Source organism: Epargyreus clarus, unplaced genomic scaffold (genome assembly GCF_041222505.1).
Source record: "Epargyreus clarus isolate Ecla_fem2 unplaced genomic scaffold, WU_Ecla_fem_2.2 ptg000014l, whole genome shotgun sequence".
Lineage (NCBI taxonomy): Eukaryota > Metazoa > Arthropoda > Insecta > Lepidoptera > Hesperiidae > Epargyreus > Epargyreus clarus.
In genome coordinates, this window is record NW_027332222.1 from 4,187,506 (window position 1) to 4,211,474 (window position 23,969).

Sequence of the window (23,969 nt, forward strand, 5' to 3'; positions counted from 1 at the left end):
ATTATCAGAACTGAACGCCGATGCAGTAAAATTATCATTTTACACAATAAAAACAGTATCGTTTTTTCAGTATAGACTTATAGAGGCAAAGGAGCATTATCCTTATGGTATGTGGTACACTGCCGCCCAAGGATGTTTTAATCAGCCCCAGATAGGATTAAAGTCCTGAAAACAGCACCATCGAGAACACTGATACCCTTGAGGACTAAGTTGAAACGCCGTTTGAGTCTGTCTCACCTACCTACCACATACCTCAAAACCAAAAAGAGCAGTACTAAACACTTAGACAGAAATAGGCTAAACAGTGGTACTTCCGGTACTTAGAACTACGAATGGTTCACCTTCAATATGTTATATGGATATATATGTATTAAAATATATAATTAAAATAATTAAAATGTATGATCGCTCGATAGATAAGTAAAGATACTTCGCCGCCTTGAAATTGAATGAAGCCGCAAACGGCTTATTAGTAAGTTCTTTTTTTGAATTCTTGACAAATAAAAACATTTTTAGAGAAAATTTACGAATAAATAACTAATACTGCGTAATTTACATAATAAATAAATAATTATTTCAAATATTTTAGGGACATTTTAGCACGGAGACGTAGCAAAACTTTTTTACGCAACTATTTCAATTCTCAAAACTGGGTACATTTTTTTGTTAGGAGTGAGTAATATTTACTAATCTATGGATCGCTCCAAAGTTACATTACATTACATTGACAAAAATTTTTAAACTTCCACAACATTTTGCAAGTCAATATTTAAAGCGGAATGGAAAGGAAGTTTTAATTGAAACTTTTTATGACTTAATTTCTTTGACATCAATAACAGTACTGTTCAACTGGTTTCACAGAACTCGTTTTGTTTGGTGCACTGTTACAAATGTTTGATTTATCTGTAAATTTTAATTGGGACTTTTAAGTCTTATTTTTTGCTAAAATAGCAGTTCTTCCGCTACCGTTACGAAAAATTAAATCGTCTCTAAATTCTAATTGGAGGTCATGAACATTATTCTCATAAATGAGTTCTTTCGTGTTGACGATCTATTTTTTGGTTTAAGCCGTATTTATTTTTTTTAAATTTCAATAACAGATTTTATGGATTGTTTTGTTGTCTTTGTTTAGAAAAATGAACTATTTTGTTGTCTATGGCTTATTTCCATGCATATAATTAAGTAGTGTGTACGTGACTCTAATACTTTTCTATTGTGAACCTGTGTTACGTACCTATAAATAATTCACTGACGTGTATACTGACGTATACACCATATATCTGGATATCTATAAATAATTCTAGAACGTTCAGTCACATCACTTCAATTTCCGACCATAAACTATTATTGTAAATTGACCATAACTTACTGTGGTTCGATATTGATTGGCTTCGTAATAGAAATTGATTCAGTTCAGCCACATCTTATTTATATCGAAGCTCCTAGTTTGGTCTCATAGGTTATTGAATAGTCCGATATAAGTCATTCTGCAATTAAGAAACATGCTAGGAATCGATCGGTCTAAATATTTCTATTCCGAATAGAATGGTTTGAACTTTTTTATTTTTCGTAATAATAATCTTTTTACAATTAGCAGGTAATAATATAAATTAATAATGCACGAGTATACTCGTACGTTATTAATTTACGATGGGGATACTCTGTCTATGGGGCTTTAACATAAAATTTTCGTGTCACAATTTTAATTACCGTGATCCTCCGAAACGGCTTTACCGATTTTCACCAAATTTTATATGCATATTCAGTAGGTCTAAGAATCAGCTACTATTCATATCCCTAAGTGATAAGGGTTGTTCACCCTTAACATTTTTTTATTTATATGGCAACACAACGTTTGCCGGGTCAGCTAGTTATTATGACGAATATGACGAAAGATGCCCTAAATGTAAAACACGATACCATCCAATTTTTCTCACCATCACCCAGAGAGATAATACCATTACATTATTCCAACCGTCCATACGATAACGGTAACCTGTTAAATTAACCACAGCCGCATTACGAAACGGTTGAAAATAAAAGAAATTAAGATTATTATCTCTTCGCTTAAGATAGGCAGATAAGACCAACTTCAGTGATTAGGCTCGGTGAACAAAAAGCCTCGAACCCACTATACCATAGAGTTGTGTTAACCATTGATTTTATTTGCTGCATCACTTAAACTCATTGCATAAGTGCATCTTACAGTGAAATATTTAAAAAAAACGAATTGAGAAAATCTCCCTCTTTTGAAGTCCATGATAATACTGAAATTGTAGACCATTTTGTTAAAGTGCCTTATAAAATACGTAATAAAAAGTAGGTATTTACCCACTTTTAAGATGGGAATCGAGCCCGAATAAGTTTTTGTACTTTATGCTTTACTCTAGAACACGGTAGTGCTTAACACTGCCGTTATGAGGCAAAATTGGGCGCGTTGCTGCTTCCGGCGGACCACGAAGGGTTTTATCACAAATTCGTGTATAAGTAAAGTTGAAAGCGGAGTGGTACTAAAAAATTATATGCCTGCTAAGATGCAGGAGAAATATAGTCTAATATAAAATTTATAGTAATTCACCAACTACAGGTACCTACTACTTACGTCGTTACATCACACGTAATATATCACATCACGTTGATAGCAGTCGGAGATTGATGTAGCAAGCTCTGTAATTTTTAAATTACAGGTTCAGAATATATTTCTTTTTGTTAGCTGATTGATTTTATAGTACTATTTTTACATATAGTAGTTACAACCGAGCATCTGAAGGTAAGTAGCCACCTGTCCATGGATACCTGTAATCAACGTCAGTTAAGTTTGGAGTCCCTAGTTGGCTGCAGATGCGTTGCTGGCCCCAGAGGTCTAAGCCCTGCCCCCTCTTACCCCATCCTGCAAACCAAAACAAAGCAGCAGTTAATAATGCTGTTTAAAGCAAAAATTGTAGGTGTCGTATCTCTAAAGTCAAATCCTGGTCAGAAGACCTATGATAATGTTAAAACTTTTTTTATTACATCTAATTTACTAACACCCATTTAGAAATCTTTATATTAGTTTTATACGTAGAGATTACATATATTAAAAATTAAACTCTTAATATTTGCTTAAGATTTTGTAAAACAACATATCAACCAAAGAAATTCCCATCATCAAATCATTGACGTCATAAAAACTATTCAGTTTTTTTTCTATTCATCTCATATTAAATAAGCGTACACATAAGTGTTATTCACTCGAGGACTTGCTATGATTGACTAGGATTACCATGTATTAAATTAATAAACCGGGATAGTCTTCAAATAAATATATAAAAAACTTTATTTTCAGTCAACCTGAATTCTCCCGATTTCCCGATCGGACATCAGTTTCACTTGGTTTCATAGTACGTTATAGATAAAATAATATATTGGATTTTTATCACACATATTACATTGCGAATATAAATTAAATTAAAATATAAATCAAGTTTCATTCTCATTATTATCCTAGTACTTTTCTGTAACTAATTGTAAAAAATTAAATCGAAAACTGAAATAGAAAACTGTGTATACCTATAAGGTAAACATATATCGCAATTGTTTAAATTCAGATTGCGTTAAACATATTTTCCTAATACCTTAATATTTAACTTAGAAGAAAGTCCGAGACAATTCAGACATATAGTCACCCTAGCTATTAGAAAAGCACAAAAAGATATTGACAGTTTTTTGTGCTTTTTGAAAACGAGATCCTTATATAGAATCGAGTTGGATCGATTTATTGTAAGTGGATAGAATAAGTGGGTACTTATAACTTACTAAGGATTACGGATCCACTTACTACATTCATATGAAAATATTAATATTTACTTTACTAATTTTGTACACTTCTTTAAAATGTACACTTCTTTGAAATGAAAATATGCCTTTTAATAAGTAAGTATAACAATGATATACAAATTGCAAAAAACATCACACTTATAACATAAAATATAGGTGTTTTCAACTGCGGGGTGTACATACAATAGATACACTATAGAGAGTAGGTTTTATAGAGACATCTTCTGTAACTTAAGTAGTACTTAGGTATATTGCACATCCCAATAAAAGTCCTGTATCGGTTAATTTTAGTGTGAATGTGTATCAGAGACACAGTAGACGCAAAACATTGTGTGCAATGGATTTGTCGCCAACTTCCGGTCTCCAATCATAATCATATTACTGCTGTCCTTAGGGCCTTTCCCACAATTGGTGAAAGCCTAAACCACACTCCGCCACATTCCTCAAATGACCATAACAAAATAAGCCGTAAAAATACTATGAAAAATTTATAAGCCTAATCAAAGTAATCGTGGTCTCTTACAAGTAGAAGCAATAGATTGACGACAATATAAACAGTATCCTAACAATATTAGTGATGAGGTATAAAAGGCGATTTCATTACGCAAGCCACGGCAGATGCGTGGAGGCTGCGTGCGCAAGGCCGCGCCAGACCGTTGACCCCGTATAGCAAATAGCAATACTAGGGTTGTCGAAAAAATATTATAATTTATTTTAATTATAAATTATATTTTATTGCAAAGAAAATATTATTCCGTTTGACCCAGTGTATAAATTATTTTAATTATTTAAAATAGTAAGTAGTAAGGTAGCAGGTATTTTGTTTTTTCTACAAAATATTTTATTTACTGAAACTGTAGACCATTTTGTTAATATACGTATTAAAATTTTACTTAATATAATATTATGCTACTATATTAATGGCATTGTTTTTATTGTGTATAACTTGAACCTTTAAAATGTGATCTACTGTTCCAATTGCTAATATCAGTCAGCTAATAGAAATATAAGTAATATAACATTATTAAGTTCTAAACTAAAAATCACGCTATAACAGTTACGCCTTATTGAAACTAAAAAGCATTCATTATTTGCAATCTAGTAACTTGCGATGAACTTTCTCTAAGGCGCTTGAACAATCTCGCCTCTAAAATCGTTAATCCTGAGGATGTTGATAAGGACAATGGTACAAAATTATTAAAATCGTGTATTGTCATCGGTTTTTGATAATTCTTCAAAATTTTGAATTAAACTGAACGTTCAAAGTGGATAGAAATAGGGTTCAAAGATTCCGTTACTCTGTTACGTACATACATACATTTATTTATTTATTTATTTATTTATTTATAACATAACATAACATGTAATTTACAGGCTTAACCTAAAACATTACATGTGCTCAAGAATACTTTACATACATTCATAAATCTTGTTAGGTTGTCATGAAATATGTCAACATCAGGCATCTGTAAAAGCAGGCGATTGATTAAAGCAGGCGCAGCGCAGTGTGGTGCAGCTGCTGTGCGGCGCGTGCGCAACAAACGTTCTGCCAACAGACGGCCAGGCCTTCTGCCTCCATACCCTCCACGCATATACTGCATCGGAACCTCTATACCACATTTGGCAAGTGCAAGGGGATTATCAATTTTATTATTAAGTAACAGATAGAAATGCACCATTAAAAATAGCTTTCGCCGTAACTCTAATGTATCGAGCCCTATCATACCTGTTACAAAAAGGGATGGGTATAGATAAGGGTAGAACCCAAATTTACGACTGTAGATAAATCTGGCAAGTTTCCTTTGGACTCTTTCCATCATGAGAGAATATTTCTTCTCACAAGGATCGAAAACGACTGCGTTATATTCGAGTCTGGAACGAACGAAGGTATTGTATAGAATGAGCGCTACATTTGCATCAGTGAAGTTTGAAGCCGTTCTCAAAACAAAACCTAATGTTTTGTGTGCCTTAAGACGTAAGTCTTTTATATGTTGCCTGAAATTTAGTTGCGAATCGAGTGTTAAACCAAGATCACGTATAACGTTTACGCGTTCGAGAGGTTTGTTTTCAAGGTGATAGGAGTGTATATACGGTAAACGCAATCTGGAAAAAGTTATAATTTTACATTTTTCGCTGTTTAACGATAATCGATTGTCAGAACTCCATTGCAAAATACGATTTATGTCACTTTGCAGAGCTTCGCAATCATGACTATCGACTATAGGGTAATATAATTTCAGATCGTCAGCGAACATAAGACATTTTGCAGATCTAACAACCCTCGGCAAATCGTTGATCATTATTAAAAATAGACTAGGGCCAAGTGTACTTCCTTGATTGACTCCTGATCGTGTATAATAGAGATAAGATTTATGTGAAAGTAGGTGGACATACTGGGTTCGATTGTCTAAGTAAGAAGCTAAAAATGCAAGCAATTTGGGAGTAAAACCAAATAAACTGAGCTTCATCAAAAGTATATCATTATCTACTCGATCGAATGCCTTTTTAAAATCAAAATAAGCCGCGTCAATTTGGCGACCCGCGTCCATGGTGTCTATGACGTCACTGACAAAATTAATGTGATTGGTAACTGTTGAGCGGCTAGGCCTGAAACCGTGTTGGCTATCATGAAGGTGGATACTAATTTGTTGCATTATACGAGCATTGATAATGGATTCAAACAATTTGCCGAAAGCTGACAGAACTGCAATCGGCCTATAATTAAATATTTCAGCACTATCACCATTTTTGTGAACTGGTGTTACCCTAGAAGTTTTCCAATATGCAGGATAGGTTGATGTTAATAGGGATAGATTAAATATATGCAACAAGGGATACATAAATACTTGTATACAATCCTTTACTACGAATGGAGGAATACCGTCTGGTCCTGTAGAAGACTGGTCTCTCAAGCGTTTCCCTGCCTTTATTATTTCGGCCGAAGTAACAGAATCAACAGAAACGTACGGCGTATTTATGGAGGTCCTAACATTATGAGTATCTTGGTACACGTCGCAGTCAAGGCATGGCTTATCATTCAGAAATACGGAACTAAAATACTCAGCAAAAGCATTGACTGCGTCTTGTCCAGAAAAATATTTGCCATCTTTTTTAAATAGGCTACACTTATGCTGACTCTGGCGTTGAGTTTTAACATGTCTCCAAAATATATTTGGGTTTTTACTAATACTATGTTCTACAAATTTTATATAATGTGCATACGCATTATCGATCATTAACTTGACTTTAGCTCTGTAGTATTTAAATAGTTCCAAATTAAAAACCTTACCTTCCATCTTATATCTTTTATGATGAAAATATTTATATTGAATGTTGCGTATAATATCAGGCGTAAACCAGGATGGATAAATGTATCGTCCGGTTTGCCCACTACGCTTTTTGATCGGTACGCAGGCGTTAAAGGAATTGTCAATCAAGGTGTAGAAAGCTCTGACGGCTGCGTTGACATTATTGCACTCGATTACACTAGACCAGTTAATAGTATGCAATGAAGCATAAAGTGCCACAAAGTCAGCTTTACGGAAATTCCACTGGGGTTTTGTATATGCGTGAGTGTTGTGGTACGATGAGTATATGCGCGTGGGGCGTCGAGAACATTTAGATAGTGGCAAGCGGATCTCAATTTCGAGTGGTGGGTGATATGAGTCGGGTGGCACTAAGGGTTCAACATCATCAGTAACTCTTACGCTATCACTGCGCAACCCACTCAAAACCAGATCCAGCATACCATTATTCTTATTATAAACATTGTTATGCTGAATAAAATTACAAAAGTTTAAAAACAAAGAAAACTTATTTTTTATACTTTGGGTACAAGAGTTAAGATTGAAATCACCCACTACCAGAATTTGTAATGATGAGAATTTAGTTATAATATTTTCCAAAATTGTAAAAATATTCATGTACTGTTCATCCTTATAGCTAGGTGGTATATACACTACACAACATATGAATTTAATATTTTTAAAACTAATAACAGCGCACACTAACTCTTTGTCCTGCGTTAGTCCATCAATATCATAAACTCGTCTAACATGATATAAATCGCGCACCGCCAATAGAACGCCTCCCCAACCAACATCGTTACACCTATCCTGACGTAGCACTGTGTAACCGGGCGGGAAGAGCTCACCATCACTTATAGAGCTCAACAAAAACGTTTCAGTCAGAGCTATAATATCTGAGCAATTATTTAGTATAGCATTCTTGAAATCAGCAGTTTTGCTGCGTAGGCCACGAACATTTTGGTATGTTATATATACATTACGCCATTTGTTTTCACATGCAGCTGTACTATAGTTTGACGGTTGATCTTTGCTCACGTCTTTGAAACCATTCATTGAATTCAGTATTTGGTGGCCAGCTGCTAGCATTCATGAAAAATTCGAACGAACTCTCGGGCACTGCTATAACAAATGAGGCATAATTTTTGTGTTTTAAATCTAGTTTTTGCACATCATATGCTACATCAGAAGGTTTGCGCTTCATCATATACGCAATAACATTTTCTGGCGTGGTGTCTACACGCAGGGACCACACATGTATACGTCTCATTCGTTCAACAGAAGCAAGATTATCGTCAAACTCACCCGTGCCGCGAATGACTGCACGTCTGTACTTACGACGACGTTGTTGCACTATCCATTGACCGTTTTGTTCGTCATGCATAACTGTATCGTCTTTATCATTCGGCAATGATGACTCCGGCTTAGAACTTGATAAGACAGCGGATTTGGTCGAATCACGTTGCTCGGCGCATCGCTTCACTTGGAGCGGGACGTTGTCGGCAGCCACTCGTGCGCGTTGGCGACGCGTCATCACTGGTTCGGCCTCTATAATTGGCTGTACAATTTCTGTTGCTGTTGTAAGTGGCTTCTCGCTCGGTCCTTTGGGTCGCTTGCTTGCCGCAGGTCTACCTTCCGTACTCAATTGTTCTTTAGAGCAATCGAATTGTTGAAGTTTGTCGATTTTAGTTTCAAGTAGACGAACCATGTCTATTAATGAATTAATTTTTAGTTCTAATGGTAGAACCAGACTTTGAATAAGTTTTAGTACTTCACTGGACACTAATTTCTCCATAATTATAGACTTAGGAATTTATTACTTGGGAAGTCGTACGAACACGTCTTAGCGGAACGACGGCGCGCGGGGGGGTACATACATAGATACATACTCGTACATACAACCCAAGCTAATAAAAGCGTGTTAAAAAAATAGAAATCTATTGAATTGGGTTCTTAAGGCTTTCTGCAGTCATCACCCTTTAATTATACGCATTAGTGACCTTTGCATCTTCACCCAATTCTTATTTAACTTATACGACACCCACAAGGAGATTCGCCGACACTAAATGTAGTAGTCTGCTAGAGCCGTTAATTTTTAGCGCCCGCAATATGTCCAATGTTTCTCTCTATTAAAAATTGACAAATTTCGAATGGCAGGTAGTTTTATGCGAAAACTGCTCCCCCAGGATAGAGCCCGTTGGGCATCGCGCTTGGAGGGCTCCGGTTGTATTCCGTCGGAGATTCCGGATTTCTCCAACAAGCGTTGAGGACGGCCACGGATTTTTACCGCACTAAAACCCCCCCCGGGTTTTAGTGCGGTAAAAATCACACATAACCCGGCGTCACTCCCACGTCATCTTTTGAACCACGGGTACCTTTTGAAGGTTTCCCCTTGAAAAAAAAAGATAGTTTTATTAATAACGGCCTTTAAAGGACTCCTACGAATCCACAAGAAGAACTACTATTCTTCAAGACACCCGATGGCTTCTTAAACAACATCCCACGACGGTCGGCTATCAACGATTTAGCTGCTTTCAAAAGCTAGATGCGCAAATTTTGGGTCCTTGATGTATAAACTGATATATCTAACTAATCATGAATGCAATCGAACTCAGCGACTTACGACTTACTAAATCGGGATTCTACTCTTATCAATGCAGTCAAATTTCGATATTAAACTAAAAGTATAATAGTATATGCTAGAACCGTAAGTGAATCTTAAACAGTACTCTATAACTATACCTACGGGTAACCCTACTCGAAGCTACAAGTAGCAACAAAAACGATAATAAGTTTTAAGTTGTTAAGGCAGTGTTTCTCACGTTATGTTATGAGTATGTAACGGTCATGCAGTTTCAATGTTAATGAACTGTGTTGTCTTGTACGATTTATTAATCGAGACACACGCCCACTAGCCGTCTAGGAGTTAGTAACTAGTAGCTAGTAACGAAAGCTTACACGGTCTTGGCGATTTGTGTGCGAACCGTTTAAAGGTAGAACCCTTCCTAGTTCGATTCTAGGGACCACACTGCCACAACAATTACTTTACACATAATAATTTCCGTTGAATAGTGGTAAGGGAGAGAAAAGAAGCGTTGCAATTGAGGAATAACAAGTTAGAGGTTTAATCCTTTTTTTGTTTACTAAAGAGAGAATATTTTCCCTTCCAAAGCGTATCCTGTGGCGTGGGAGAGGATATGTGGGATTATAAGCGCACTTAACCACCAAGGTGGCAAGTCCCAGCCACGTGTACAGAACTCTGAAATCTCCAAACACTACCGAAATCACAAAACACTACCGAAGTCTTGGGGCCGCGGTGCTCCTGACGAGCTCTCCCCAAGAGGAGCATTATAATTATCTTCGGGTGCTTACGACCTGGGGTTTATTACAGATATCCATATGCGCAGGTCCGTATTCAAGATTTGGAGTATAATTGACACGCATTCTTATATATTTTGTAACATTTTGTCAACAGATACATCATGAAGACCTTATTGTTCTCTGCGTGTCTGCTGTGCCTGTCAACCCTCGCGCTAGCCAGCAGCGATGACAGATTTATCAAGAAATACGCCATGATGAAGGTCAATACTAGTAATTATTATAAAAACAAAAAATCACGACTTTTTAAACATAATGAATTCGACGACACCTGTAAATATGTCAAAATGTGCGTACATTTAACAGGTACAACTAAAGGTTAACAGGGGTGGTATAGGGGTGCCAAAGGCACACTATTTCAAGTAATTGGTGAAATTGCTTTTTTAATGTCCGTCATTAGAAATAATAATTACGATATTATATATTATTATACTCTCTGGAGGGGGCTCTAAAAATTTGTAATTATTATTTCCCTGATGAGGTTTGAGGACCTGAGATTGTTTTTCATATTTCATTCCGAGAAATATTTACACCATTTTTTCGTCCATTTATGTAATAGAAATGTTAAACAAGCCAATGTAATGAATAATGATAAATGTAGCTATATCTCTGCCTGCCAGGAGGTAAGGCATAAATATAATCTGTAGATCACATTACATTGCTCTTGCTGCCCTTAAGCACTAATTTGAAATATGTACTTTGTAAATTTTAATTTTAAAAACAAAATTTTATTTATTTATTATTATTATTGATTATTGATAATAATTATCATTATTATTAATTATAAAATTTGTCACAAAAAATCACTTGTATCAAGGCATCACGCAGTCGGTAGGATTCGAACCTACGCTCCCAGAGGGAATCTGATTTCTAGTCAGACGCCTTAACCGCTCGGCCACGACTGCTTATATATCTATGCCGAAATTAAGTATAATAAGGGAACTGTACCCATAATTATCAATTTAATTGATAATTTTATTCCATAAAATAATATTTTTGCTATACATTGTAAATATTCGGATAGCAAATCTTACTTAAAGAAGCTTAGTAAGACACTTACATCAACAAACCATATAAATATCAATTACTTACTCATTATATTTTGTCTATATCGATCAGAAAAGTGAGAAAATATTTAAAAATATATTTTTTTACTACAATAATAATTCCCTTACTTTTTCAGATTTATGAGAGCTGTTTTGGCCCCGAGGTCGTAAAACAAATCCGAAAAGAAATGAAGGACGCTTACGCGAAGTGCTCTGCACCGCCATCTTTTGACGAAATGCCGAACCCGCAGATACCATCCATTCTACTCGGCAAACTCCCGCCCGGTTTCGCAATGGACCCGAGCACTCAAACCATCACTAAGCCGCTAGATGGCGCTGTACACAGCCATGATAATGACTTGCCTAATCAAGAAAATCAACCACAACAAAAACCACAATTAGGAAATGTTCTATCTTTTCGACCACACGGGGTAAGTTTAAAATAATTTATTTATATGTTGTCGCACAAATAATATACCTATTTAATATATTGTTATTTTTTACTCGTATTGCATGCAATAAAAAAAATAGATAAATTTTAAAATAAAAAAATATAATTTAATATAACGTTTATATTTTTTTTAATAATCTAAAAAAGGAAAAAAATGGAAGTGATAAATTCATCAAAAAAATTTTTTTTTTAAATAAACTTCAATTAACTAATAAAAATAAGTCTAACAATTAAAAATACAACATAATTAAAAATAAAATTAAAAAATTTCCTACGAGCCCGAAATATCATGCCTCCTGTGAGGATTGAACTCACGACCCCTGGTTTACGAGACCAGTGCTCTACCACTGAGCTAAAGAGGCGATGTTAGTGAACGTGAAATTATGGATTACAAGCTGTGTTATACGTATATTGAAGATTCATTCGTAATAATTTACATTTTAATGCTTCGTTGTTTATTACGGAAAATAGAATCCTGAAAAATTACCCAAACTTTTTTATTCTTCTTAAAGTCATAACCTTTGCAGAGCGGGGATTCTTTTTTCAACAGTAGATATGTAGGTACTTTAACAATCTGTTTTATTATGTTTTTTATAATATTTTTATTTATCCCTGAAACTAAATGATTACTAATTACAATAAATAGTTAATATGACACTAATACTTTTATAGTTATTTATACGTTTTAAACAATTTACAAAATTATTAACTACATATATACAGTATGTACCTACAAATTTATTATATACTTAAGAATATCTAGTATATTATTTGTAATTAATAATTAATTGTATTTTTTTTTTTTTTTTTTTTTGCATTTTTTTAAATTATTGAGTATGTTATTTTACTAAACGAACTAGTACCTTAAAAATTTTGAACCACGCACTTAAAAACAAAACATCAGCTCATAATACTACTGTTATTAGGCTGCAATACATGTAAATGTTTACCAAGTAAGTATAGGTACTCGTATGTTAAATTGGTGAATTTAAAATCTATACATATAAATAAAATTGGAGTGTCAGTTTATAATATTGAAATAACCATTTTTTACTACATATCTATGAATATACATACGGTACATGCACCAAAATAATATTTTTCTAATAAGGAGTAACTTAGGCTACTTATATTGTAGAACTAGCTGTGCCCCCGTTTCTTATTAACGCGGGTGGAACCGCGGGGCACAGCTAGTAAGTAAATAAATATTACGTTATACGTAATATTACGTTATGTTAAGATGGCGCTTCCAGACTCCGGAATCAAACTGAACTATTTTATCCTTGAAATAAAAATATAAGTTTTCTATTACAGCCTGGCTTTCCACAACAAGGTATGCCGCCCTACATGATGCCAGGATCACCCCAGTTCAGACCGTTCAACCCCGCCACCCCGTTCTACCAGTTCCCGTACAACCCCGGCATGTTCTACCCCCCCGGGATGCAGTACAACCCCTACGCGTACCAGCAATACCAGCAGTTTTATCAGCAACCCTACTTCGGATCTAGTAGGATGGGGGTAAGTGAAGGATGAAGTTTAGCTTGAAAGAACTTGATTTTTTGCATCAAAACATTGCAGATTTGACATAATCCCATATCTCTTCTTACTCATAAAGCCTATCGAACCAATCTTGGTCACCATTCTCTAATGCCTAGACTAAGTAGATTATATAAGGAATTAACCTTGAGGGATCAAACTATAGATTTGTTTAGTGACAATCTATCTGAATTTAAAGTTAAACTTTTAATAATAATTAATAATACTACTTTATAAACACTACATTTTTATTATGTAACATATTAGTTTCCATCATCATTACAACAACTACTTGCAATCTCATACTTTATTTATTTTTGTATAAAATATAATTAAACGCTAATTTAGAAGCAACTGTACTAGCTACCTATTGTATAAGCACTTACTATTTTGCATGTTGTGACTTCCTGTAAATGGAAATATGTGTACTAAGCTATATTACTTAAGAAAATAACATTGTCAGTCATGTATAACATATAGTTCTGTTGGTAGCCCTTAATAAAATAAATTAATAAATAATATCATAAATCCACACTCATCGTTAGGTGCATTACCCTTACCATGAGTTTTTACGTTTTGACAAATATGACTGCTTTGGTATTTGTTTACGTATTGGCCCATACTATTTCCAAGTTCTGACACAATCCGCGGGGGGCGCTGATTGGATATTGGTCAACTCTGAAGACTTTAGACAATATAGTTCATAACGTTGTCCAAACTCTTCATATAACTTCAAAAGTATTTTAGAGAATTCTTACCCTTCTAAATTTCGTATTATTCAACATCGTTCTAGCAAGCTGCGACTAATGTCTGGGTTTCTAAGACAATGGCTTCAGAAGAATCCATTGAAGCCTAATCTGTTCTATCTAGGTTGTAGGTCTCTTCTGAGATCCATAGCACACACACTTGATAACATTAGAATTATTTTTCAAATTTAAAAATAGTTTTTACGACGCATAACTTTAGCGGAACTATGTGTTCAAGAACCCGCGTGGCGGAGCGGTCACCATACCAGTCTGATGTGCAACGGGTCCCGGGTTCGACCTCCGGCCAGACAGAAATCTAAATGATGAATTTAGGTTTCTGTCTGGTTTGGGTGTTTGTGTATTTGTCTGTATGTGTGTTCATGGCTCCCACGACACAGGAAATCCTAGTGTGGGGGAGTGAGTTTAGAAAGCGTTTTTCTATGAGACCATTGCTCATCCAAATATTCTTTCTTCCAGCGTGATCTGGACCTCCGCGACCGCTTGGAGCTGGTCTCCAGGGGTCCCGCAGCGGGCCGTGTGCGCAACATCACGTGCGTGATGCAAGAGCTGGGCTACATCGACCACAAGCTGGAGCCCAACTACGAGCAGATCACGCAGAGGATCAGCAACCTGCCCGTCTCCAGCGAGCTGAAGGGCGACATCCAGGACGGCTTGCAGTTCTGTCAGAAGTTCTCGGTGAGTATTCCTATTTCACTGTTTTATACGACACTAGGTGACCCGGCAAACGTTGTGTTGTCATATAAATAAATAAATGTTAAGGGTGAACAACCCTTATCACTTAGAGATATGCAAAATAGATAGAAGCCGATTCTCAGACCAACGGAATATGCATATAAAATTTGGTGAAAATAGGTAATGCTGTTTCGGAGGAGTACGGTAAATAACATTGTGACACGAGATTTTTATAGTATATAAGATAATAATAAAGAAGTCTGACCACCTACAAGAAAATAATCATCCATTAAAACTGCAAAACTGTTCCAATACTGGAAATATATGAGATGCATGAATTATATTAACATTAGGGCATAGGTCCATGTCATTTATTATATATTTTACAGTTTTGGGTAGACCCCCTACAAAATTAATTAATTTATTAAAACGTAAATTGTAGAGTATAAATTGACCTACAATTTATTGACTGATTTTTAATTCAACTAAGTCGTCATCGATCCTAGGTGTCGATATAGTACATAATAGGTATAAGGTATCCAAGATAGAAGAAACCGTGATACTCTTCAAATAGTTGTATCAATTCAGATTGTTTAAAGATTTTTTGTTTTCAGCAATGTGTTCCCGATATTAAACGGGATGTGGCGCCTCTCTCACAGGAACTTATCAAGCCTATGTTCTTCTTTCGCTGTTATAAGGTACGAAGATCAATTACCTACATTTACGATTCAAGGTAAATTATAGTAAATATAAAAAAATAACTATTATAACAATGTTTTCAGCATAAGAAGTTAGAAGCCTGCATTATGAAGGACATACGCGAAAGGTTCACAACTGAAGAAGATTTGGATACTGATAGCGACTTCAGGTAACTTTTCAGTTCTAACAATTGTATTTAAATCCTCAAAGCATATCCCCAACCTCCCAATCTCCTCCTTATTGCATGTGTAACATAGTAAATAGATAATAAAACCTCTCAATAACTCACTCCAATAACATATAATATCCAATCCAGTACCTTAACTTATATACCGTAACATTCAATATTATGATATCTTCACATTTTGTATTTACTTATGAATCTAATTAAATGTATTTTCTTTTAAAGTCGAAGTCTCAACTTTATTCTTTATCTTTATTCTTTCGCCGCTTCTTCTCCATAACGAAACACCTTGTGAAGTGGTGGTAATTGCTTTGACATTCAAAAAGTGATCTGTAAAGAACCTATTTTGAATTAAAAAAAAATGATTTGATTTGATTTGATTTATTATCTATCTAAAAGTCATCAAGTACATTTACAAACTAACTGTACAATGTGCATTTACTTTACTGAAGTCATCAAATGGACTCGAAAAATCGTAATCTATATTTTACCAACTTCTGTCTTTATCATTTACAGGTCTTTTAAACTACATGTTACTTTCCTGAAGTTATCAATTGGATTTAAAAGTGCTATTCTTTTATTGACACCTTTCTTTTTATTTATAAATTTATGTACACAGAAACACAAAAAGAACATTAAAAAGAAATATAGTAAAAAGAAGTATAGTAATTTTTTATTGATATCTTTTATCTATCTTTTACCAATCCCTATCTTTTCCCCAGGTCTTTATCTAGATCAGCAAGAGCGGTTCGCGAAGATCCTCTAACAGACCCAAGGTTCGAAGCGCTGGACGAAATGGCGGTATACTTGTACGACTACCTAAGTGGCAGCAACGGCTTAGACTACGACTTATATGTTTAAACACAACTGATCTAGATACTAAATAGTTGCAGGAGGCTACTGGGTAGTTTAAGAAATCTAAACTTCGTAACAAAAGTCGCTGCTAAGTTTTTAGCTAAGTCTTTGAGCTAAGTTGCTAAGGTTTTTTGGTAAGGTAAAAGATATACCTACTCTTCTAAAAGATATAAGAAAGAAATTGGGTTACATTTATTCATTATAATAAACGAAACTTCTACATAACATTCATTTATATTATTGATGAAAAGATAAAAAAATCGCTTTCTGTTTTCATTTAACTTTTGTTTTCTCATTCATTATTAAAATAACATTTATGTTTTTATTTTGTACGAACTAACAAATCTTTGCGTATTTAGATTTTTTAACATTTTTACAATATTCTAATAATCAATTCATTTCATCTTTGGTCGACATTTATTCAAAAGTTTGTAAATTATTTAAGACAAAAACACTCTTACAATTCATAAATAAGATAATTATATTTAATAGATGATAGAATATCATCCAATGAATGATAAGTAACACTTATTATATGTTAAGTTCATGAAAATTGTTAGTAATAGATAAAGCTTTGCAAAAGTAGAGATATGAGTAGAGAAAGAGATATTACTATAAAGTAGAGTAGAAATAGAGATGCCAGGGAGAGTAGCCTCCTAGAAACTTAAACTTTGAATGAAACTTAAATAGCAGGTGAGAAATATAATACTCAATAACGGTGCTTAACTTAGTTTAGCGTAAAATGTGAAACCTCTGGTGAATTTATCGAAAGTAGTTTAAATATCAGTAGTATAAATAATTTTTGTTCCTTATTCATAAATGCTTAACAGGATATTATTTGTAGGTTTTTATTCCTTTAAACATGTTATATAGATATCTATTTATAGCGGCTGCTATACCAATCTGACGAGCAAAGAGTCCCGGGTTCAATTCCTGGCTAAGTAAACATCTAAATAAGAATTTTCAACGGGTGTTTTAAACTTTTTTGCTTAAAAGCTTCTTATTCGTTTTTAAAGTGTGAGATTATATTTTCAAAATATTACAAATTTGCTATTAAGCTTTTATGAATAAGGTGTATGTGAGTATTTTAAAGCTATATGTAGTTTACTATTTCAAGTTCGCTATATTTTTCCATATTTTTAGTATCCAAGAAGACATATCACTTAATCTAAATAGCCAAGTGCGTGTAATGAGTAAAGTTAAGATTTTATTATTTTTTATGCATTAATAATATTCTGCAATTTTGGTAAATTCAGTAAAAATCGACCATTAAAAAGCAGTTACAAAATTGCTTTATTTCTAGTAACTTAGAAGTTGACGTTAAGCTTAGTATACAATTTAAGAAAAAGTTCTATAAAAAATGTTGCTTAGCAACACCACTGAATCCATGCATTTATTAAATATTTTGTATTTCTTAAATATTTAGATATAAGTTATTATATTTAATGCCATTTCTTCGCATTTATGTATAACCTTTCTAAGTCCCACTGCTGGGCACAGGTCTCTTAATTGTCGAACTGACCTGGGCTGTAAGGCCTCTACAGCCTAAGCCCTAAAGCCTCTTATTGGGACCAAAAGCTATAAGTGCCCTTTGAAGTACGGAAGCGCTACACTTTATCGATTTTTACATATAAGGTTAAGTTTTTAATACGAGAACAAATTATTATAGGGATTGTGTGAAATAAAAATAATATTAAAATGCTATTTGCAACATAGATGAGTTAAGTTGTTTTGGTTTTAGGAATATATTGTGGGATGCTTGCTGATATTATTATTGTATATTGAAGTTAAAAATTACCCTTTTACATCTATAGTATACGTACATATAGTATACATAGTATTGAAAGACCACAACTTTTATAACAAATTTCAATGATCGGGGTAGTAAGCCCTGGGAGAATTTTAATACATTATTTTGCAGAATTTGCTCATAATACTTTTGCCTACACAAACTGGTATTAGAATTTTTTATATTTATAAATACATAATAAGTGTATGTGGTGACATAAGAGATGGCGCCACTCATATTCTGACTCACACAATGGAAGTTTTCAAACATCATGCAAAAGATACATTTTTTGGCATTCTTTGGCCTTTCATTAAGTATAATTAAATTAAAACTCATAATAGCAATCAGCAAGCAAAAGTTCTTGTCCATAAAGCCCGCTTGAGCTTTTTCGACGACAACGTTTACTATATCCTAGTACTTGCCTAGAATAAAGATTAAGACCTATGTGCATTTATTAGTTTACTAATTAGTTTGTAATTAAGTTGTGCCTTGTTTAGGCTTTTAAGATGATGAAATAAAAAGCGGAAAATATAATTTGTTTTTTATTTTCTTTTGTCATAATCCTATTTTTTCTACCTTTGTTTTTCGTTTATTGTTAAAACTACAAAAGTTTATTTTTATTTATTTTAATTTTTTTAATTCTAATTATAGAGAAAGACATGCCGATGGTACGATATATACGGGTTTTACCACATTTCTAAATTTAAAGAAATTGAAAATCCCTTTATCATTAAACATTTATTTATAACCAAAGTGTTCACTTATGCTATCGCGTGATAACCATAATCAGAAAGCTAAAGGTTACCGAAAGGTCACGTCGCTCAAAATGCCTATCACAAAACGATTTTCATGTCAACAAAATTATTAATAGGGTTTAAGTTGAAAATGGGGGTTGAATTTTTAAACGACTCTATGATTCATTTTTGGTGACTGCTTAAAGATAGAGTGATATAGGTACTTTTATTTAAAAATTTAAAACTTACTATTTTAAATAATTTATTCTTTCGTAAAACATAATATGTAATCATAGATTAGTAAACATACTTCGCCGCCTTGAAATTGAATGAAGCCACAAAGAGCTTATCTGTAAGTTCTGTTTTTGAATTCTTGACAAATAAAAACATTTTTTGAAAAAAAAATACGAATAAATAGCGTATACTGCGTAATTTACATAATAAATAAATAATTATTTCAAATATTTTAGGGACATTTTAGCACGGAGACGTGGCAAAACTTTTTTCGCAACTATTTCAATTGTCAAAACTGGTTACATTTTCTTGTTAGGAGTGAGTAATCTTTACTAATCTATGTATATAATAGATAACTAGTATTCACATAATAATTAGATAGATAGATAAAGGATTTAATGGACGCATATAGAGTCAAGTGCATAAGCACCCAGATCTAAAATATAAACTTAAATTATTCAGAGATCTACTTTTCCAGGATTTGAACCTAAATCTTTACGGGAGTCAGACAATTATGGTGACTGCCCAAGCACACGACCTTTAAGAAGACTTAACAAGCAAGCGAAACCACGAGCGAAATGCTAGTATGTAATTGAATTCTACATTTGGCCAAAAACCAAATTTGAATCCACAGGGAAGCTGGATGACCAACTTTTTGTGCGTCCGCAAAAAATACATCTGTTTGTGAAATTCAAAACCCTTTTGTGGCCGAATCGATGTTTCGGAGAAAGACCCGGGCCTTTTTGTCACATCACAATCTTGCGAATATAAAAAAATCACATTATGCGTGTTTGTTCATGTATCACATCTTTGCGAAGCTTTCTCCAAACCTTTATAGGCCATATTTTTTCTCAGCGAAAAAATTTCTACCTGTTCCCATTATTGCAGAAAGAGGTATGGTTAATATTTGGAGCAATTTCACATTTTTGTTATTACTTTATTGCCATTCTCAGTTCGTTTGTAAAACAAAGGACTTCTGTATCTGTATACAACCAAAGCGGTAGATTTGTCAATAATAGAAGCAGTTAACTGGCAGAGTTATTTATAACGAAAACACAAACAATGACATTTGGGTACCGTTATTTTTAAACTCTTTTAAATTAGTCTTTGATGTTGGAGGGGTAAGAAATGCTAATTGTTTTCGGAAATATTTCACTTTCGAACAACAAAAGTAATGTTAAATCAATCATACTTATTGTCACTAAACTCAAAAATTAGGTAGGTACATACGTTTTTAAATTCACAATGTTCATTCAGTAAATCAATTGCGATTAAATACAACCTTCTTCTTACTAGTTCTTATCACCTTCTTTAAATTCGCAAGATATGGTAAAACCGGAAAAACGGAGGCAACATCTTTCGATACGGAGGAAGGGTTTGCATGTTTCGAAGGTGGTAGAACCCTTTGTGGTTCGACTCCGGCGGCACCACCGCCACACCTATTTCTGCCTAATAATAGCAGTGTTAGGCGCTGCTGTGTTCCGTTTTGAAGGGTGTGGTAAGGGAGACATACTTTTCCGAGGCGTTCCAGCTTAGTCCTCAGGTGTAGCGGCGCATCTGTGGCCGATATCAGGTAGGAATATGTAATCCTATCTGGTTGATTACAGATGTCAATGGGCGGCAGTAGCCACTTACCATCAGGTGGACTGCATGCTCGTGTGCTACTCCTATATTATAAAAAAACATATGCTGACCATCTTAGACCTCTGGAGTGGTATCGCATCATTGATCAGCTTTAGCTAGAATCTGTTCTATATGAAGTTAATTACAGATCTACTTAGTCCAGTCCTCCACGCAGTAGAGAGTCCACTTACCATAAGGTGAATTGCAAGCTCGTTTGCAAATTCTAATAATTTGCAATCTAATAAAAAACCAGGCTGATGTCGTATCAATTAATACCTTTAATTTCTTAATGAAGTGCTGAACATAACAAAATTAATTATTAAAGTATAATTGCAATTTAAGTAATTACACTTAAATCTAATTAAATTCTTGTTATTTTGCATAGTTAATCTTTTAATTTTCCTCTGCGAATTTTACTGAGGTCGTAAATACGTTTTTGTGTGAATAAAACCTTCTTTTAGTAATTATTTTTAGGTTTTATTGATCTAAATGCGTTTTGAGTATATGTTATGTATAGTTATCGCCAAACTGCCAGTCCGCTCTGAAGTTGTTCCAAGCAGGTGTAGTACAATTTGCTATGGCGACGTGATTCATTTCTATATTCAGAGCGGACTAGCAGTTTTACGCGGACTATACCCACACCTGATGGACTGGTCTTAGAATGATTAAAGAATTTACGCCAACAATTTAGGTTTGTAGGCAAAAATGAATTAATAGACTTGAGACGTGTTTGAGAACTTTTCCTTTTAAGAACTGTCAAACGTGCAGGTTCCCTCGCGATATTTTCCTTCACCTTAAGCAGGCGATATTAATTAATTTCTAATATTACACACATATAACATATATTATAATTAGAGGTGCGCCCCCAGGAATCGAATCTCGGCCCGTCAGATTGAGAGGCCGAGTTCTAAACCAGAAGCCTAGTTTTTCGATGTAATGATAACAAAAACCTCCCAATCTCAATCGAAGTTCATTTATTTTGTCAATTTCGTGCATATGTCCCGACAGATGCGATCGCAAATAAACACTTATTCATAAAACTATTTGAATTGTACTCTTTCGTGTGTAACCCGTCCGAAACACACCTTTCGTTAGGGTAAATGCACCAGATATAGAACGTTACAATAAAATAACAAGTGAATAAGCTCTAGGCGAATAAATACATACAAAAATTATAGATGAAAATAATCCAACTAATAGGGGAAGAATAAAGTAATTGATAAGCAATATTTTTAAATTGTGTTATTTCCTATGTTAATACCTAATTTTCAAAATCGGGCTGGTTGATTCTCCCTACTAGGTAGTAGGGAGAATCACCCATCCTACCTACCTACCTACCTACCTCCTTAGATATACTTCTTTAGATATAGGTATATATGTATTAACTGTGATAATTTTAGTTTAATATCCCCAAAAATAAAAATAATAAAATCATGAAAATAATATTTAAGTAAATATTCACTTAAAGATTAATTAAATCGTGTCTCTTGGAACCTTGCACTTCTGTTAATCCTTTTTAGGTGCTAATTTATTAATTTAAAGTAAAATGGTAATTTCACGCCATAATTTTCTACATTGTTTGTAATAAACACAACAAAAACGATAAAATTAAAAGAATTAACTTTAATCTTAATTAACGTGTTTAAAATACTTACAGCAATTAAATTTAATTTAATTTGAAACCTAATCTTAGCCGCTTAAGATTATATAATTACGATTAATATTCATTATATTTTTTATTTTCTATAATTTTAATAGCGTCATATAGGGGCGCATTTACCTTACTATAAAATACATCCTTTAGAGGAAAGCAAATAATGCGCAGAGAAAGGGTCTTAAGAAAGGTTCTTGTCAAATAATCGCCTGCGCAAGTGTGTCAAGTACAATAGAGAAAAAAGTTGAAGGTAGATGGATTGGCGCAAAAGGATTCTGGTGCAAGGCTTATGGTCGGGATACACCTTGCGGATGCGGAGACATCCGTATAATCGATTTGTCAATGGATGATGATGGTCGCGTTTTACATTGTAGGTAAAGACCACTAAAATAATAAATAGTAGGTAATTCATTTTTCTATACCTTAAAATAGCTAGTCATCTAATTTTAACGTATACATTAGTCCATGGGCATCGGAAGATGGTTTAAACCAACTTCAAATAAGTCACAGAGTTATGCTGTCTGTCAAGGTAAGATATGATAAGAATATGTTTGAAGACTAACGTAAAATACATCATATAATTACGAATTTACAAAGTATTCCCTTGAGAAACTCGTAATTATATGCTGCACAAGAAAAAGTACTTACAGCCACTTTCTTATTCAATGCTTTGTAAAGTCGCAATATCTAAGATACACGAAATATATTAGAAATCAAAGAAATGAGAGCTAATCTCATTATGTATTTATTTAAAACCATCACGCTTTACCAATACATAGGTACCGATATTATGTATGTAAAAGAAATATCTGCGTTTAAAGCATGTTTTAAACATTAAAAAAGTTATTATAATAATAGTTATATAATCTTATATATAAAATTCTCATGTCACAATATTAGTTACCGTACTCCTCCGAAATGGTTTTACCGATTTTCACTAAACTTTATATGCATATTCAGTAAGTCTGAGAATCGGCTACTATCTATTTTTCATAACCCTAAATGATAAGGGTTGTTCACCCTTAACATTTTTTTATTTATATGGCAACACAAAGTTTGCCGGGTCAGCTAGTATGTAAAAAATATAACTCATAGTATAAAAAAGCATTTTATATAGATACCTACTAACTACATAAGTTTAAACATGTCAGAACAGCTAAGCACTTCAACGTCCTCCAATCGACTCTACACCCGATCCACTCGAAAGTCAACCTTACCCACCATTC

General features: G+C 33.9%; 1 protein-coding gene and 2 non-coding genes across 3 annotated transcripts in view; 1 reads left to right on the forward strand and 2 right to left on the reverse strand.

Moving 5' to 3' along the window:
* Window positions 1-17,541, forward strand: part of LOC140747223 (uncharacterized) — a 33,380-nt gene extending 15,839 nt beyond the window's left edge. The window contains exons 2-8 of the mRNA XM_073079523.1: window positions 10,597-10,702; window positions 11,683-11,976; window positions 13,311-13,514; window positions 14,756-14,974; window positions 15,586-15,669; window positions 15,754-15,839; window positions 16,577-17,541. Of these exons, the coding sequence (XP_072935624.1) occupies window positions 10,604-10,702; window positions 11,683-11,976; window positions 13,311-13,514; window positions 14,756-14,974; window positions 15,586-15,669; window positions 15,754-15,839; window positions 16,577-16,715 (1,125 nt within the window). The 5' untranslated portion in view covers window positions 10,597-10,603 and the 3' untranslated portion in view covers window positions 16,716-17,541. The remainder of the gene's footprint in view (window positions 1-10,596; window positions 10,703-11,682; window positions 11,977-13,310; window positions 13,515-14,755; window positions 14,975-15,585; window positions 15,670-15,753; window positions 15,840-16,576) is intronic.
* On the reverse strand, window positions 11,323-11,404 carry TRNAS-AGA (transfer RNA serine (anticodon AGA)). Its single transcript has one exon. It is a non-coding gene; the product is annotated as a tRNA-Ser (tRNA).
* TRNAT-CGU (transfer RNA threonine (anticodon CGU)) lies at window positions 12,287-12,358 on the reverse strand. The gene has a single exon. It is a non-coding gene; the product is annotated as a tRNA-Thr (tRNA).
* Window positions 17,542-23,969: the final 6,428 nt, after the last annotated feature.